We start from the raw sequence: 17,730 nt of genomic DNA, 5'->3' as shown, positions 1-17,730 counted from the left end.
AGAGCTAATGGAACCAGGGTTGCCATAGTAACAGATTGGCATGATGCTCAGTAGTAGTGGTGCCCAATTTAAACTGCTGAGTCTGTGTGTGTGTGTGTGTGTGTGTGTGTGTGTGTGTGTGTGTTTAATGAGAAGGGGGGAAAGGAGAGGGGGTTGAATTCACTGTAGCATGAATTCAGTCGTGTGCATTGTGTAATTCGAATCAACCCCTATTCAAATTGTGGTTTAAGATGTTCTATTTTAAGCGTTTTGTTTATATATTATTATATTATTATGTTTATTTTGTACGTGTTTACATGCATCTACAGTATTTGTGCACGTGTGTTTTGGTTTGTATTAGAGCTGAAACAATTCATCGAGTAATAGATAGAAAAAGCAATCTGCAATAATCCATTCATTGTTTCCAACATTCCCAATTGTAAAGATTTGCTGCTTTCCTTGTTTTCTATCATTCTAAACTGAATATATTTGGGTTTGGGGCCTGTTGGCCTGGGGCTTAGGACTAGAGCTACAAATAACGATTATGTCCATTAACAATTAATCTGCTGAGTAATGTGTTGATAAATCAATCAATTACTTGTTTAATGAAACTTCCAAAAACAGTGAAAATAGTCACAATATTCTATAGCAGGTCATTAAACATCATTGTCATTAACCTGGACTGGAACTATCACTTTTTTTTTTTTCCTTGAAATGTGATTTTAAATTATTATAACACACCTGGTCTTTGGTGCAAGTAGTTATCTGTGTTTCTCTTCCCTCGTTCCCTGTTATCTCCCCATTATTACTTTTCAGTAAAGGCAAAAAATTCCTAAATGCATGCCGTCTTGTTATAGCTGCACTTTTAACAGACTCCTTTTTGCTTCTCTCTGTGTGTAGTATGTGTTCAAGTCGGAGCCCCACGGCTTCAGGACAGTTCACGAGGAGCTGGCTAAGGGGATGACCTTTGACCTGAAGAGCAATGAGCAGGCAGCAGTCAGGAACGTGCTAAAGGTTTGTCTCTCTCCTCGTGCCCACTCCGCAGTTTATTTCATTTACTCATCTCTAGGATAAGTAAATCAATCAGTGCAAAACCCTCAAACAAAATCTTGTGTCCATGCCCTGTTATCATTCTGGAGCTCATTAGATGAATAAATAATGGGATAAGATTGACCTTGCTTTCTCCTCTCCTCCTTTCAGTTCTCCTGGTTCTTCTTTGAGCTGATTGTCAAATCCATGGCCCAACATTTGGTCGACTCTGACAAGGAGAAGGTAAGGTGGTGTACTGTACTAACAGAGTCTCCCATTCCTGAAAACATTAATATCTTTAACCACTTATTATTCTCAGTTCAGTATAGTTCCTTTGCACCTGTATAATCTGACCTGGGACCTAGTGCATGATTATGTTGTGCTGACTCTGTGCTCCAACAGCTTCCAAGGCCCCAGCGTTTCCCCTCATCCTACCTGAGCCGTGTGGAGACCCTGGTGGAGACGGTGTCTGAGCACATTTTCTGGAAAAACAAAGATCTGCCAGAGGAGACACGCAGTGCCAACTTAGCTGTAGCAGCTTTTGTTAAGGTGGGCGCTAAATGTTTTGTCTAATGGATTTATTAAGAAACACAGGTTATAGATGCTGTGGGACCCAGTAACGCTTGAATACATGTGAGGGGGACATATTGTGCTGTTAAGCTTACTTTATGTTGATACAGTAAGCTTTTTTTTAAAATAAGATTTGTCTTCCTGCTTCTTTTCGGTCATGGTATCAGTAAATAGAGTTGCTTATAGTTCATTTCTTCTGGAGTCATGCATTTGCATGAGCAGAACAAATGGAAATCAAATGATCAATACAAACTGTACAAGCAGTCTGCAAATGAAAATTGTTTCCATTTACAATTGTTATTGCAAACATATTGATTCCTCCAGTCTTTGTTAAATGATCTCTCTCTCACTGTCTTATTAGCTGATGCTGGGTCTGATCTCCGGTTTCTGTCTGTCTCTTTGCAGCGCTGCTTTACTCTCATGGACAGAGGCTTCACATTCAAACTGATCAGCAACTACATAAACATGATCACTGCTACTGACAGCAAGGTAAAGTTTCATTGGATATATCAGTAATTGAAAATTCCTTCAGCACACTTTGACATTATTTAGGGTTTAATTAAGCGTTCAATTAGACGCATATACACAAGGAAATAATATTTATCTTGTTTTTGTGTCTGGTAGATCTTGTGTGAGCTGAAATTCGAGTTCTTGAGAGAGGTGTGTAACCACGAACACTACATCCCTCTCAGCCTGCCCTTACCCTCCGCTCGCATCACAGGTAAGAGCCCGGGTCATCACCTGTAGTTCAGTGCCACCTGTGTTAATGTGGTAACTATCATACATCAAGCAGCTGTCACTCTCATTCGTCTATTAACACTCTGTCTTTCTCTCTGTCTGTCTCTCTGTCATTTCCTCTAACTATTTGTCCATATCAGACCATGCATCCCCAGAGCCACAAAGCACTCATGGTAAATATGTTCACTCATTCCTTTGTAATGTTGTATGTGCTACAGTGTGTGTGTGTGTGTGTGTGTGTGTGTGTGCTACAGTGGTATGATGATAATGAAATTCATGGAATATTGGTTTGACACATTATTTGCTCACTGTAACCAGACTATTATTTAGAAATGGATTAATTAACTCCCTGATGGAAAGCAAATATTGGCACGAGCATTATTTAAATCACATGCAGCTCAGTTAATTTCCATTTAAAATGTGAGTCTTTTATGCTGTCTCTCCTCAGTGTCCGTGCCCGAGTACAACCTGACGGGAGAGTTCTGCAGGAAGCACTTCCTGACTGGCCTGTTGCTACGGGAACTGGGGCTGGCACTCCAGGACGAGCAAGACCTCAGACACCTAGCGCTGGCCACCCTGAAGACTCTGATGGCCAAACACTCTCTGGATGCACGCTATGCCACCAAGGTAGCCAGAGCACGTTTACATGGGAGAAAACTAAAAGGCATGAACAATGAGTCATAAGCTCACAGTAGGAATTCTTCCTACGTGACTCACACAAACACATACACATACACGCTGACATGTGATTGTTCATGGCAGCTGCGAGCGGCAGAGAAGATGTCTTAATGACTGCTGGGAAGTGTCCAGATCAGAGCGAGTCAGTAATCTGACATTAACATTAACAAATACTTAGTGCCAACCACAACACAACAGCAGGGCTGCGGTCACAACAGTCAAAACCAAATGCGTGCAGAGGCCAACTAAAAGGCAAATCTGGCAAAATCCTGTTTCATAAAATAAATACGGTCTTGTCTGGACATATTAGATATAGAATTGCATGATGATTTGTTGGTATTACAAAATAATGTCACTGGCTATAGATTATGCACAAATCTTAATCTAAATGTTTTGAATCCTTTCCAGGAGAAGCAGGCTAGAATTGCATCTCTCTACCTGCCTCTGTATGGCCTGATCCTGGACAACATGCCTCGATTCTTCCTCAGGGACCTTTTCCCCATCTACTTCACTTCTAGTGACCAAGTAAGGGTCAAGATGAACAATTAAATGATTGATGGACTCTTTATGTAATGAACTGACTGAGTGTATGCAGTCATCCATGTTACTGCAGTGTTTGAAGGTAAAACCCTTTCATTTTGGCTTTGATTATTTTCATTGTTTTGGCTCTCATTCCTATTAGTTATGACAACATATCACCTGCTGAATTGCATTTATTTCAGGTATGGTGATTCTACTCAAGACGACCTGGTATCACCGTACTTTAGGACAAGCAACACAACTTTGAAAGCTGTTATTTTAACAACAAAATAAATCCTCTTGCTCCTCAGTTAGACCACTTACTGTACATTAATTTCTCTCCTTCATTACTTCCTAAACTGGACAGATTTTTGTACCATTCTTTGCAGCACTGACTCCCATCTTTAATTTTAGTCCTTAGTTTGCTGTGACTGCTGGAATATCACCTAAACATTACAGTACGGTCTTACTGGATGCCTTACATGTCATCTTTCTGTCTCTGTCTGTCTTCTTCCATTTGGTGTTTACCACACTGTAAACAAAGCTGAGCAAGTTGAGCTGGAAGGACAGTAAAGCAATGGTCAATTTTAAAGGGACTGTGAATGTTTTTATGGAAAAACCGCTGGAGACTTTGTGCCATTATGGGTGCTGTTGTTAAGTTGCATCTGTGATCTTGGCTTCATAACCACTGGATAATAGCCTGAATTATGAAATGATGAGTAAATATGATATAAATACAATATAATAATAGGAAAAAAATCATTTTCCCTTCTCCACTGTCTGCTCCCTTACCAGGGCTCCCGAGATGACCTCAGCGTAGGAGGAGGAGTGGCTGGAGGGGTGATTCCTGTTACTCGCCATGGCAACTCTGTAGATGCCTCCTTTTCCAAAGAAGTGCTCAACTCCATCACAGGTAGACACAGTGTGATACGCTTGTGTATAGCTCTCTGTCTGCATTTCCAGTGTCTAGATAAAAATGTGTGCACGAGAACACTGAAGCTGACAACCCTCCCCCCTCCTCCACCAGCCTTCTCATCCTTGGCAGTTGCCACGGGTAACCAGGCCGACTCTCGGGGTTCTCTGATCAGTGTGGACTCCAACCCTAGCAACAGTGACAGGAACAGTGAGAAGATGGACGGATGTGAGAAGGTGAGAAAAGAGTAGAGTTAAGAAAGCACAACAGCCATCACCTACTGTGTCACGACCTGGCAACTTAAAGTGTTCTACATTTAATTAATTAATTCTACATTGTATATGGATTCCTGAAAGAGGACTATGCACATTGCCTGGAAAGCTAATACAATAATTATGTAAAGAATATATAATTTAAAGAATATATAATCTAAACTTATATGATATTATTTGTTTCCCTCCAAAATTCACATAGAAAATACTGAGGAAATGGCCTCAGCTACCATTGTGGAATGGTAGCTACAACCCTGTAAACTACACTACACTACACTACAACACTACACCTTTTGACTGTATTTCTGTCTGGATGTTTCTCTTCAGTTTGCACGGCCGCAGTCCCTCATTGGTTACGGTTCTCGTTGTGACAAACTGGACCAGGCAGAGACCCGCAGCCTCCTCATGTGCTTTTTGCACATCATGAAAACCATATCTGAGGGTAAGAAATGTTTACGGAGGATTCACACAGTCCAGCCGGAGCCTTTTCAAATGTTATTTACGGGTTATTATTATCTTTAGTATCGTACTACATTTGTGGGTTTCTTAAATAGTAGATCAGCAGAGGCCCAGAAGATTTGAACAATAGTTTTTTTCTTCTGTTGTTGAATCATTGTATTACAGCGAACCAAAGATAGCTGCATATTTTTGCAGGTTAAATCAATAAGTATTAGTAACCAGATCTGTTTCAGTCACTATATCTCAATATAAAAATGCTGACTTTACTAAAGTTTCCATTGGCACTTGGCTGGGAATCTGCTGTGATCTGCTGTGATGTGTGACATGATGTCTTTTGTTGCCTGCTGTTTCCAGATGTGCTGGTGTCGTACTGGCACCGGGCCATTCACCAGGAGATTTCAGACTTCTTTAACATCCTGGAGTAAGTGCTATCCTTTCTTCACTGCAGAGTGTTACCACAGTACCTTTTAGGCTGACTAGTGATACTGTGCACGGAGAGAAAAATGTTGAGACAGACAGGGATGGGGACAGGAGAACGAGAGGAGAAGAAAAAGGAAGAATGTAGCCAGAAGGAAACAGATGAAAGTAATGACGCAGCAAAAAAGGAGAGAAGAAAAACAGACCGTAATTCCAACGAGAGCTCCCTATCCACTAAACAGCGCAGTTAATTAACTGTCTGTTTCCTGTTTGTGTCAGCATCTAGACTGTACTGTTGATCGCATGCACTCCATTTATCCTGCGTTCTTAACTTATGAAACACACAAAAACAAGCAGATCTTCACTCTTCACCTAAGATATGTTTGCATTTCCCTTTTCCTCAGACTGTGTCTTCAGCACTTCAGGTTCCTCGGGAAACGCCACATAGCCAGGTGAGTCTGCGCTCCGCACTGCTGTCTCCGACAAAGAGAAGGACCAGATCTCATTCACATGCATTTTCTTTTGTAATGCAGCAGTTATGGAAACAGCTTATTAACTCAACATACATGCCACAGCCAAAGGTGGTAACACTGCCACCCACTGATACATAATTCATATAATCATACACACACATGAATGCATCCATTTGCAAATGCAGTCACGCAGACACACGTGCAAACACACACAAATACATGAATCAGCCACAGAAATACTAATATGTGTTCTGTATGCGTGTGCATGCTCAGGGATGAGCTTCAAGAGGGGGAGAGGGAAGAAAAGGAAGAGAGGGGGGGAGGTGAAACTCTGGATCTTGCTGTTGAGAGAAAAGCACTGCTGGATATTGTACTGTAGTAGTTGGCAAGCACATGATGGGGGTTGATATCATGTGTGTGTGTGTGTGTGTGTATGCTCTTACTGGAGCTGAGCCATTGGCACTGCTAGACTCCTCCATCTTCTGGTTCCTCCCAGCTAATTAAATTAGCCCTCTTTTTCCTTTCAGCAATAAGATGCTGAGATGTAAGCCAACAAAAGGCTGGAAGAACACACTGCTTTACTGTGTGTGGAGGCATTAACAGAATAAAGATAGCTGGAAGCCTAGCTTGCGTTCTCAGACATAGTTGAGCCTGTCTGGGGCTGCTAGCTACTTAACATTCGTCTATAATACCAGACCATGGGGGATTCACAGTCTTGCGCCTGTGTCTGTCTCAGTGTGTCTCTCTGTTAGCTCTTTAATGCCTGGCTGAGTTAGTGTGGGCACCCATTGAAGTTCAGGAGAGATTTATTACACTACCAGTGTGTAGCAGGCTAGGAAGACAGTCAGCCAGCCATCCTGATCAGACAACATTTCAGTCAATACAGCCCTGTAAAGCTCTTTGTAATATTAAATATTATAATATTAAAGCAACAATAAAAGTCGTAAACAGTCTTTCAGGTATTATATGTTGAGAGTTAAGCAATCAGAAACTACTGATCTGCATCTTTAGGAATGTGTGGATGTGATTTGATCAGATTATATTGACAGTAGCCTAGCAACATCAGCAAATAATCCCAAAACTGAAGATACAGAAGTTGCGAAATCCTGATTGGTGCATGAATGTAGAAGTCATTACTAATTTTTAACTGAACCCCACCAGCTTACAGAAATCTGTAATGTTAAATAACCAATATTGTTTCAAATTTCACAGAAATTGAATTGTGTTCTTGTATGTTACGTGCATGGGACGCTCTTAAGAAGCTGATTGAGAAAATAGGTGGTCAGGACCTTTTAAGCTGGCCAGTGCTGCTGCAGTGTGTGTGTTGGCGTAGGGAGCCTCACTTCCTTATGTTAAGTCAGACTTAAGCTGCAACGTAGACGCACTCACTCTCATGCACATTGCACACAACAGTACTTGACGCTAACAAATAACCATGATTGTAATGTTTTCCTCACTGTTTGAGTCTCCATCACAGTGCATGCCTCACACCCTCCCCCTCTGTGCATGCTGCTGCTGTTAATGGATTGTCAGTGTGACTGCACGTTATTGATGTTCTGCATTTTTGTAGTGACATTAATTGTAGGAATTTACGCTGGAACCGTATGCTATTTTTGTTTGCTCTTTACATCCTTTCTCACATTTTCCTCATTGATGTTGCATGTTGACCTTGTAGCCCTCTCTCTCCACGCCCTGCCCCATGACTGGCTGGATTCCACCTTCTGCCTGGCTTGGTTGAGTTTCCTTATTGGGCTCTGAGGCAGTTGTGTTGATTGGCTTACACCGTAGTTGTGTCCTCTTTCTTGTGGCTGGCCAAGGCACCATTTGCTTTGTGTAGATTGGCAGTGGTTTCCGTTCAAGCTTCATTTTAAGCATTTTAAGAACACGATATGCTGACCATCAGTTTGTTAAAATCCAGCTACTAAACTGATTTGTGCTACAGCTTAACTGTCTGTTTCCTCACATCTATACACCTTAACCTCCTTGCTGTCCACTCTTTTATTAACGCTGATCCCGAGCCTTTGCTCTCCACTAACACTCCAAGCGTTGATATGACATTTACAGAATATTATACTAATGGCAAACTAAACCCATTGACTCTGCTACGCCACTAACCTTTCCATCGGGCTGACCGCCTTCTCTGTATGAGATGATTCCCTCTGAGCCGCTCTCGTTACACCAAGGTCAAATTGGAGATCCTGTATGTATTTAGCATTTCATTTACATGAATACTTGACCTAGTTGCTATAAATATGTAACAAGGTCGCAAAAGTGCATAAATAGTGCTGTATTGTAAAGTGTTTGCACTTACACTGGATCATTACAAGTCGATTTTTATTAATCGCAGGCATGCTGAAGCTACTGTTAGTATGCCACACATATTTAATGTGGCTGACTAATGATGATAATAATGGACACTAAACAATGATGGTCTCAACTAAACTAACTAATGTTAGCTTTGATGTGATTGGCTCGTAAACAGGAAGCTAGCAGCGGCAGTAAAGCTGGCCCAGTCCACCCAGGCCAATGGCACCCTGAAGGGCTCTAACCACCCCTCCCAGTCCTCTCAACCCTCAAGCCTCTTCCCACAATGGTAATCACCCTCCACCAGGAAAACACCCCAGCCATGATGACAGAGTTAAACTGTTTAAAGATATCGAGTCTTTGGTTACTGAAATTGTTCTTAACGCTAACGATGTCTTGTGATTGGCTCAGAATATATTATTTTCTTTAATAGCATGAAACTCCTTACTATTTGAATATGCGTACAACCTCCTGTACAGTAATGTGAACACTTGGATTTAGATAAATACATTCTTGTCCTATATATATTCATCTTCGATGTGACCACTGTGCGTTTCCATGTTGTAGACTGTGACGGTGTTCTCAGCATGCCCCTCCTCATACCCTGCAGTGTTTTGTGTGATTTGCCAGTCTCTGTCTCTGTACTCCCATGTGTTAATAGACTCACGATAACAGCATGTCCTTGGGACATGGATGCCATTTTTATTTACCTGCCTACTAAAATGTGCAAGACCTCTCGACAAGGTTGGCCTATACATGGCGCTAGGTTTGATATTAGCTGCAGCGATCAAAAAAGACTTAAATCATACGTGTGAGGACTGTGATTGACACTAGCTGCTGATCCCTGCTGTTGCCTCCAGGATGGCATCATCTGGAGGGGAAGGTCACCGACATGCTCGCTCCCAAACCATGCCCATCATTAGGGGCAAGAATGCTCTCACCAACCCCAAACTGCTGCAGATGATGGAGACAGGTAACACACACGCACACATTTTGACCAGGATAATATAATGTTACTGAGATGCATTTGAGTTATTCATATCTGAATCTGTTTCCAGATGGGAATATTCAGGATGGAGACACCCTGAGTCCAACAGATATTGAGGCAAACTTGTCCACTGAGGTGTCGCTGACTGTGCTGGATGTACTAGAGCTCTTTGTTTACCATCACAAGGTCTGTGGTCTTGTCATAGTTTACAACCTGAAACTGCATTTCACATCACACATTTACTGGGTGTCATCTATTTTCTTAATCTATTTGAATGTATTTTTTGTGTTTTGTATACAGAATATATTTAGATTCATGATATATAGATATTCTCTGAATACTCTAGTCTGCTACATTAATATTATTATGTTAAATCTGAGCTCTGAGCTCAGTTTCTGGATTGAAGTTTCTGGACAATTATATGTAAGAGCAGAAACTCTACCCTAATCTTTTCACATTACTCTCTACTTCAAAGATCCAATAATAAACTTGAATTTTGGTTCTATGACTATAACAGAGTTTTCAGATTGCATCTCTGTTTCTGCTTCTTTATGAAAATAAAAAACAATTGTACTGCACAAAACAAATCTACAAAGGCTCTTGTTCAAATGAAATCTTCATAGATGTGTTTGCTCCAGAATGAACTACACACATTATAATGCCCAGCCAATTATACTCTACTGCCACCTGGTGGTGAGAAGAATCTCTATCTTTTAAAAACCATGTACTTTGAGGTCTTTGCATGAAACCTTTCTGTTGATGGTAAAATGTGTTTTCTGGTTTTATCTTCTTCCATACGTCCATACAGAAGCAGCTGTTGCTGGATGATGGACAAAATGCATTGATGAAGAAGGTGCTGGACACCTACTTGCTCTTCTTTCAGATCAACCAATCAACTGCCACTCTGCGGCACGTCTTCGCTGCACTCAGGCTCTTTGTACAAAAGGTCCAGCAAACACAGATAATATCTATGTGAAGATTCCTGCTGTTTTTATAACGTGTTGTTAACATCATCATCATCTCTCTCTGTAGTTCCCCAGTGCATTCTTCCAGGGTAAGGCGGACCTTTGTGGCTGTCTGTGTTATGAGATCCTCAAGTGCTGTAACCATCGCTCCACCACCACCCAGACAGAGGCAGCTGCCCTGCTGTATTTTTTCATGAGAAAAAACTTTGAGTTTACTAAGGGCAAGTGTATAGTCCGCTCGCATCTGCAGGTCAGTGAGACCACATGTAGCACAAATTTATCATGTCAGCATTGAATGATTTGTGAATAGTGATTTCATGACCTTACACTCATTCTTCCACCTCAGGTTATCAAAGCAGTGAGCCAGTTGATAGCAGATGCCGGCATTGGAGGCTCAAGATTTCAGCAGTCCTTGGCTATCATCAATAACTTTGCCAATGGAGATGCACCACTCAAGGTACAGTAGGATCTAGGGGTATATTACGGCTTTAATGTCAATAATTAGGATGTATAGTGGCATTTTATTCTACTTTTGTATTAAAATGATAAATAACATGCAACACGTTTTCTACAGAACACTCCATTCCCTGCTGAGGTGAAAGACCTGACCAAACGGATCAGGACGGTTCTGATGGCCACAGCCCAAATGAAGGAGCATGAGAAGGATCCAGAGATGCTGGTGGATCTTCAGTACAGTCTAGCCAACTCCTACGCCAGCACCCCCGAGCTTCGACGCACCTGGCTGGAGAGCATGGCTAAAGTTCATGTCCGCAACGGCGATCTCTCCGAGGTTAGAAATGTTTTACCTTTTAGAGTGTTCTCCCTTCAGAAACTTCACAAATGGCAGTTGGAACAAAGTATGAAATACATTTAACTGCAATGTGTCTGACTTTCCCTCAGGCTGCCATGTGCTACATCCACATCTCAGCCCTGATTGCTGAATCGTTGAAGAGGAGAGGTTAGTGTACACATGCTGCTGGTCTGGCTTTCCTTTTTGCAGCATGGTTTGTGCTCTGTATGCAGGGCCATGGTACTGCTGTTTGTGTGTGCATCTTCGCCGACTTGGTAATTTCTAACCAGAAAATCTGATCACAGCCATCTCTCGTCAGCAAGCAAACCACTTTCTTTCTGCTAACATGGTCATTGCAACTCTGTGAATTACGTCATATCATCATGGGGGTTGATGTGGATTTCTAAAAGTGAGCACACTTGGGCATTTAGTGTGTCTTTGTGTGGGGAGGATGAATTAGGAATAAAGATGGATTTCCATGCTGCCAAGTAGTAGCATAGATCTGCCTTTGCATCCAGACACCAGTCCCATTCATGACTTCTCGTAGAAACAGTGACTGATGTCACGTTTTGCTGTGCTGCATGTTCCTCCATCTGCAAATCTGATTGTTCCTATGCGTGCATGCTTCCTCATGTGGACTACAGTCTGTGTCTATCTTCTGCTGTTGGTGTCTGACTTCTTTTCGCATGCTGTTTGCACATTGAGCCTGTAGCTAGCATAGCGTGCCTGCAGCCCCGGCTGATGTGTGAGCCTTGTCCTTGAACATAAAAGGCAAAAGCAAGTGGACGTGAACTTTGTAAACCTCCTCCTCCTCCTCCGCTCCTACCAAACAGGCTACTGGAGAGCTGACAAGGCCAGGATGTCCAGTGTGTCCCCCGAAGAAAGCCCTGTCTTTAACTGTAGCTCCTTACTAACTACCTCCCGAGATCAAGACAGTGAGTGTGTGCGCCTGGGGCCCGCTGGGTGGTGAGGTTGGGAGTTCAGAACATGGGATGGAGAGACAAGGAGTTGTGGGAGGGAGTGGGTGTGCACCAACATGCTTAAACCGCTTGGAAAGAAGTGGAAGGTGTTGATATTGACAGGTGGACAGGTGGTTTAGCTGGAAGGTACACTGGGTTGTCAGCTGCCAGTTCAAATCTTAACCACTCCATTGCTGGATAAGGTTTTCCTCACTGTGATGCACCATATGTTTATGTCTGTTCCTGCCTTAATGATATGAGATTGTGCCAGGTTATCACTTTTTACTGCCACAGTTTAAGCTTCTCTGTTCACTCAAGTCTCACTGGATAAGATGTTCAGTGTCACTGGGGTTTGATATGAAGCACGTTCACGTTTTATGATTTTGATTTTGTTTGAGTGTGCAAAAATGTCATGTTTGACTCCAAAAACCATGATAAAATCTCTTGTATTTAAATACAAGAATGGATGTGTTGTATGCATTTTATTCAGCTGTGTGTTTGAAAGCTGAATATTGCAACCATAACGGGAAGGCTAAATCAACTGAATTACTTGCCCCGATGTAACTTTGACTTGTCTGAAACCCCAGCGTCGTTCTCTATGGGCTGGGCAGCGTTTATGTGCATCAGCCCTAATGTCAAAGAGGAGGGTGCCATGAAGGAAGACACCGGTACGCAAGACACGCCCTATACCGAGGTCAGTGTTTATGCCTTTATTCTGGAACAAAACTTTTTATTTTTTTCTAATAACCGGTGTTGCCAGTTTGAGAAGATGTGACATGCTAGTGGCACGGCAGGACCTGGGTCTCCGTTTTCTCTCTAATGTGCTTCCTGATCTTGTTGTACCGTGTAGGACACTCTGGTAGAGCAGCTGGAGCTGTGTGTGGACTATCTGTGGAAATCAGAGAGACACGAGCTCATCGCTGACATCAACAAACCTGTGATTGCTGTCTTTGAAAAGAGAAGGGATTTTAAGGTAACCGTTAACCCTCCCACTCTGTGTGTGTGTGTGTGTGTGCATGTTGAGCTGGTTTTAAGCCTACATATGTGCGTCTGTGTGTGCCCACAGAGGCTGTCAGAGCTCTACTATGACATCCATCGCTCGTATCTCAAGGTGACCGAGGTCGTGAACTCAGAGAAGCGGCTCTTTGGGCGCTATTACCGTGTAGCTTTCTACGGACAGGTGAGTGACGGTTCATTACTGCAGACAGTGCACGCTTACATGGGCACGTCTATACACAAACACACAAGTATGGTTTTGTTACTGCCCTGTATGTGTTGCACTTTACTGTACCAATAGATGCACTAGAGGTGCTACTAGTCAAATGCTGTATGCTTCTTATAAGCCCTTGGAAACTAAGACTTGGCCAGCGCATGTCCTATTCCACAACCAACAATGTTTTTACTTCGGGACTCAATGGAAACACCTTTTTTCATAAATGATATTTGCATTAAATAGTTTTTAATTGGCCGTTACGTTTTTTCATTGTAATTTTTTAATGCTTTTTATTTACATTGCCAGACGACCCAAGGTGTATCTCAGCGAAAATAGGGCTTTTTTTTTTGTATTTTCTTCAAAATAATTCTTTAGAAATGGTAAACGCACATTTGATTTAACTGGTGAATTGTGCCCTGGTTTATCTTTGAATGGAATTGGTCTTGATTGTTAAAAATATGGTTCGTTGATCCAGTGTCCTATTTGTTAATGAGGGGACTATTTTTGTACGTAGAGATTTCAGAAGTATAGGAAGAGTTTTAAAAAAACGATATTTAGAATATGAAATCTTCTTACTATTTGGAAAAAAGGAGAAAACTTCTTCTCAGTGAGGCATGGAGATGGAAAGACAAGGAGATCAGATTTTTTTTTTTTTTTACTGAGTCAGTGTCCTTAATTTCTGTCTGCTCTTTTCTTCCTTTTTTTTATTATATTTCTATATCAAGATTGCGGTAAGTTTTGTATGTCTTTGATTTTCCTTTCTCCTCAGTGCTAACCACTTTTACCTCTCTCCTCCTTCTACCACTATTAACATCTGCTGCTCTTACCCTCTGAGGGGTTTGTGTCAAGCTTGCTGTGGTCCATTTTACTTCCCATAATCTCCAGTGATGAAGTTGTTTCCTCCCTAAACATTAAAAAGAGCTGGTGTGAAACAGTCCTGGTGGACAGGAAGATGCTATTTAATAAACCTCATTCATCTTTATCATTTGACTCTAAAATGACCTCTGAACTCTCCCATCCAGAACTTAAAGGCTAACACTGACACCCTGTGAGGGCTGAGTTATTCTAACACGTGCTATGGCCTAAGTGCACAACCAGAGACTCAAGAGTCCACTAGGAGGCAACATAAACCCAGACTGACAGTTAAACTGAGTGTTGTGACGACAAAAGCAGCACCATCTAAATGTTGCAACTGCTTTACATACACGCAAACGCCCCTAGATGTAACAGGCTTTTCTAACTGCCGTATGCATGTGTGTGTGTTCTGGCAGGGTTTCTTTGAAGAGGAGGAGAGCAAAGAGTTTATCTACAAAGAGCCGAAGCTAACAGGGCTGTCAGAAATCTCCCAGAGATTACTCAAACTCTACTCAGACAAGTTTGGAGCTGATAATGTCAAGATGATCCAGGACTCCAATAAGGTAATCGGCAGAGCTTGGCCTGTTTATAAGTTATTCATGAAGACCTTAAAACTGAAGTTTTAGTTATTATTGCGGCCAGTTATTGGTGAATGACAGACTCACAAAAATATTCTTTAATGCATGCTTAACGTTCTTTTGAAAAACAGGTAAATCCTAAAGACCTGGACCCCAAGTTTGCCTACATTCAGGTGACGTACGTGGTGCCCTATTTTGACGAGAAAGAGCAGCAGGACAAACGGACAGATTTTGAGAGGCATCACAACATCAACCGCTTTGTGTTTGAGACACCGTTCACTCTGTCGGGGAAGAAACACGGAGACGTGGAGGAGCAATGCAAGAGACGCACCATATTAACCAGTAAGCATTGGTTTACATATGTCCATACAATTTCTCCCTTTACAACAGACTGGCGGGGAACTGTAACATAGAGTTGGTCTGACCAGTGGGTTGTTATTTCTCTTTCTTCAGCGAGTTCCAGCTTCCCCTATCTAAAGAAGCGTATCCAGGTGGTGGAGCAGCAGAGCACAGAAATGAACCCGATTGAGGTAGCCATCGATGAGATGTCACGTAAAGTCTCTGAGCTCAACCAGCTCTGCAACATGGAGGAGGTGGACATGATCCGGCTGCAGCTGAAGCTACAGGGTAGCGTCAGCGTCAAGGTATGGATCCTTTACAATAAGACACTAATGTAAAACTCGAGGTTTGCTCTGTCTCACCCGATCTTCTCCTTGCAGGTGAATGCAGGGCCTATGGCTTATGCCAGGGCGTTTTTAGAAGAGAAGAATGCCAAGAAATACCCAGACAACCAGGTCAAATTGCTCAAGGAGATCTTCAGGTAGGATTAAACGCTCAGTTTAGTGATTTCTGTTCCGAGCATTACACAGTAGCTATATACATTTTATTGTTTTGTACATATTTAAAGCTGTTTATGTCTGGTCCACTGTAATCATGCAATCATGTAATGCAGTTCAATGCAGCTTATTTTTGACTTACCACAGAATATAGATGCAAATTCAAATTTAAAAAAAAAAAGAAACCATGAATTCAAAATGAGATAAATCAATGAGATAAATCCACATCAAAAATGTAGGAAATTATAGTAAAGGATATGGCACACAAATTATTCCATTATTCCAAACTTTAAAGCCTAATATTTTTTGACAGTGTTGCTATAAGAAATGTGCAGTCATTAATAACATTACAACTTTGTTTGCCCCCTACAGGCAGTTTGCAGAAGCCTGTGGTCAAGCTTTGGATGTCAATGAGCGTCTGATCAAGGAGGACCAGCTTGAGTACCAGGAGGAGATGAGAGCTCACTACCGCGACATGCTGACCGAGCTGTCTGGCATCATGAATGAACAGGTCTCACTATGCAACGACCAATGAGTGTTCAGACTGTTGTTACCACTCTGTTGCCTTTTACTGCTTTTTTTTTTTCTTTCTTTCTTTTTCAGTTGCATGGCATTATGAGCATCATCTTTTCCTGTGCATTATTTTACGGGGCATTTTGCATTCTCATGGGTATCAGCTTCTGTTTTTTACCTCATCGTTTTCTCTACTTCTTTTTGAACTTTTCCTCTCATTACAGCTGCAAAAAAGTGCCAGTACCTCCTCTCTCTCTAACAGCTCTCTGTCCGCTTTTTCTAAGACTGGTATGTCACGCCATCAGATTCCTTCATGAAAGACATCTTGTCACCCGCTACTTGCTTTACACTTTGCCTTTCCCCCACGTCCCAATCTATCCAAGAGCCAAACTGCTAGTCTTGATACTTAACTCCCTTTGAATTTTCTTGTTCCAATGCAAGTTTTTTTTTTTTATTCTCACTCTTGTCCAGATTCCTCACACAAGACAACCAGGAACGGAACGGCACAGCGCCTACTGAATGGCCACTAGACTCACAAGAAATTCTTTGTGCCAGAGGGGACTTTTTTTTTTTTCCCCTAAATGGATTTCGGACGCCAGTTTGAGCTTCAAAGTGGCTCATTTGCTCATTTCTGACTGTTGTTGTTTCCTGCTGCGGGGAGCAGTGGGTTAGTGGAACTGTGACTGATGGCGAGTGTAGAGAAAACAAAGGAAGAAATGTGTAGACTGTGGTCGTGATAGTCTGTAGTCCTGTCGTTGAACGTTGACTATCTACAGTAGAGGCCAGGCTGCTGGACTGTTAGCTACTGTTTGTTTTTGGTTTTAGAGACTTGATCCATGTGTCGTATGGATTCCCCTGCCCTGCCAACTGATTCATCAGCTTACACACTGACAGACACACTCACAAACAAATGCATACAGTGCATATATGCTCACATACACACAATATGCGCCTTCTCTCCACAACCCGGTCCCTTTAGAGAACAGTGACCTTACTGAGCTTGAGGTGCGTTCAGCTATACATGTAATATACAGCTTTCTGGTGCATTTTGATGACAGTTTATAACTTTTTTCCGTGGAATATCATTGTACTTCAGACTTCTTGTAAGATGACTTGTGTGAAAAAAAAAAAAAGAATTGGATTACAGGTCTAATCAAGTATCTGAGGAGCTGAACGCACCTCTAGTTCCTGTCTGAATGTAGAGCAGCACCACATTGCTACTTTGTATCCTTGCTAACATTCTGGAAATATCAGCTTGCCGATTTTCAAATGGAAACAAAAAAATTATGTTTTGTAACATTTTTATGATTGAAATTGCATTGTTACTGTTATTATTTCCTGTTCTGTTTTGAATTGTAAATAAGAAATATTAATATTTAAAATGTTTGAAATGTTTCTTTTTATAAAATATACAATATATAAATATTTGTTTAGCTGAATTAAAAAAAAGAACAAAAACTAAAGTTTTATGTATAACATTTAAATAAAATTTTGTTAATGTCCAAAATTCATGATTATACTTAAGTCATTTTCCGCAGCATCTCAGTGTTGCTACAAATAGATGCCCTTTATTCTTTCATAGGACATTGCACCTTATTTTCAGATCACACTTCCTCTCACTATAATTCATATCACTCAGTATGTTAATGGCCTTAGCCCAGGTTTCCAATCATGCTCAATTA

At 41.6% G+C, this 17,730-nt stretch overlaps 1 protein-coding gene across 1 annotated transcript in view; it reads left to right on the top strand.

Moving 5' to 3' along the window:
• Nucleotides 1–17,492, top strand: part of dock10 (dedicator of cytokinesis 10) — a 61,925-nt gene extending 44,433 nt beyond the window's left edge. The window contains exons 26-56 of the mRNA XM_070829963.1: nucleotides 880–993; nucleotides 1,180–1,251; nucleotides 1,411–1,557; nucleotides 1,984–2,067; nucleotides 2,203–2,299; nucleotides 2,457–2,489; nucleotides 2,765–2,943; nucleotides 3,403–3,519; nucleotides 4,309–4,426; nucleotides 4,541–4,662; nucleotides 5,026–5,140; nucleotides 5,512–5,578; nucleotides 5,979–6,026; nucleotides 8,530–8,640; nucleotides 9,212–9,324; nucleotides 9,410–9,525; nucleotides 10,148–10,285; nucleotides 10,372–10,554; nucleotides 10,651–10,761; nucleotides 10,879–11,094; nucleotides 11,205–11,262; nucleotides 11,928–12,029; nucleotides 12,641–12,747; nucleotides 12,904–13,026; nucleotides 13,120–13,233; nucleotides 14,538–14,684; nucleotides 14,831–15,041; nucleotides 15,153–15,343; nucleotides 15,419–15,519; nucleotides 15,908–16,046; nucleotides 16,520–17,492. Coding sequence (XP_070686064.1) covers nucleotides 880–993; nucleotides 1,180–1,251; nucleotides 1,411–1,557; nucleotides 1,984–2,067; nucleotides 2,203–2,299; nucleotides 2,457–2,489; nucleotides 2,765–2,943; nucleotides 3,403–3,519; nucleotides 4,309–4,426; nucleotides 4,541–4,662; nucleotides 5,026–5,140; nucleotides 5,512–5,578; nucleotides 5,979–6,026; nucleotides 8,530–8,640; nucleotides 9,212–9,324; nucleotides 9,410–9,525; nucleotides 10,148–10,285; nucleotides 10,372–10,554; nucleotides 10,651–10,761; nucleotides 10,879–11,094; nucleotides 11,205–11,262; nucleotides 11,928–12,029; nucleotides 12,641–12,747; nucleotides 12,904–13,026; nucleotides 13,120–13,233; nucleotides 14,538–14,684; nucleotides 14,831–15,041; nucleotides 15,153–15,343; nucleotides 15,419–15,519; nucleotides 15,908–16,046; nucleotides 16,520–16,567 — 3,642 coding nt within the window. The 3' untranslated portion in view covers nucleotides 16,568–17,492. The remainder of the gene's footprint in view (nucleotides 1–879; nucleotides 994–1,179; nucleotides 1,252–1,410; nucleotides 1,558–1,983; nucleotides 2,068–2,202; nucleotides 2,300–2,456; nucleotides 2,490–2,764; nucleotides 2,944–3,402; nucleotides 3,520–4,308; nucleotides 4,427–4,540; nucleotides 4,663–5,025; nucleotides 5,141–5,511; nucleotides 5,579–5,978; nucleotides 6,027–8,529; nucleotides 8,641–9,211; nucleotides 9,325–9,409; nucleotides 9,526–10,147; nucleotides 10,286–10,371; nucleotides 10,555–10,650; nucleotides 10,762–10,878; nucleotides 11,095–11,204; nucleotides 11,263–11,927; nucleotides 12,030–12,640; nucleotides 12,748–12,903; nucleotides 13,027–13,119; nucleotides 13,234–14,537; nucleotides 14,685–14,830; nucleotides 15,042–15,152; nucleotides 15,344–15,418; nucleotides 15,520–15,907; nucleotides 16,047–16,519) is intronic.
• Nucleotides 17,493–17,730: the final 238 nt, after the last annotated feature.

This window comes from Pempheris klunzingeri, chromosome 4 (assembly GCF_042242105.1).
Source record: "Pempheris klunzingeri isolate RE-2024b chromosome 4, fPemKlu1.hap1, whole genome shotgun sequence".
In the NCBI taxonomy this organism is placed as follows: domain Eukaryota; kingdom Metazoa; phylum Chordata; class Actinopteri; order Acropomatiformes; family Pempheridae; genus Pempheris; species Pempheris klunzingeri.
The sequence above is the reverse complement of the archived record's forward strand: the minus strand, read 5'-3'. Positions and strand labels throughout refer to the sequence as shown.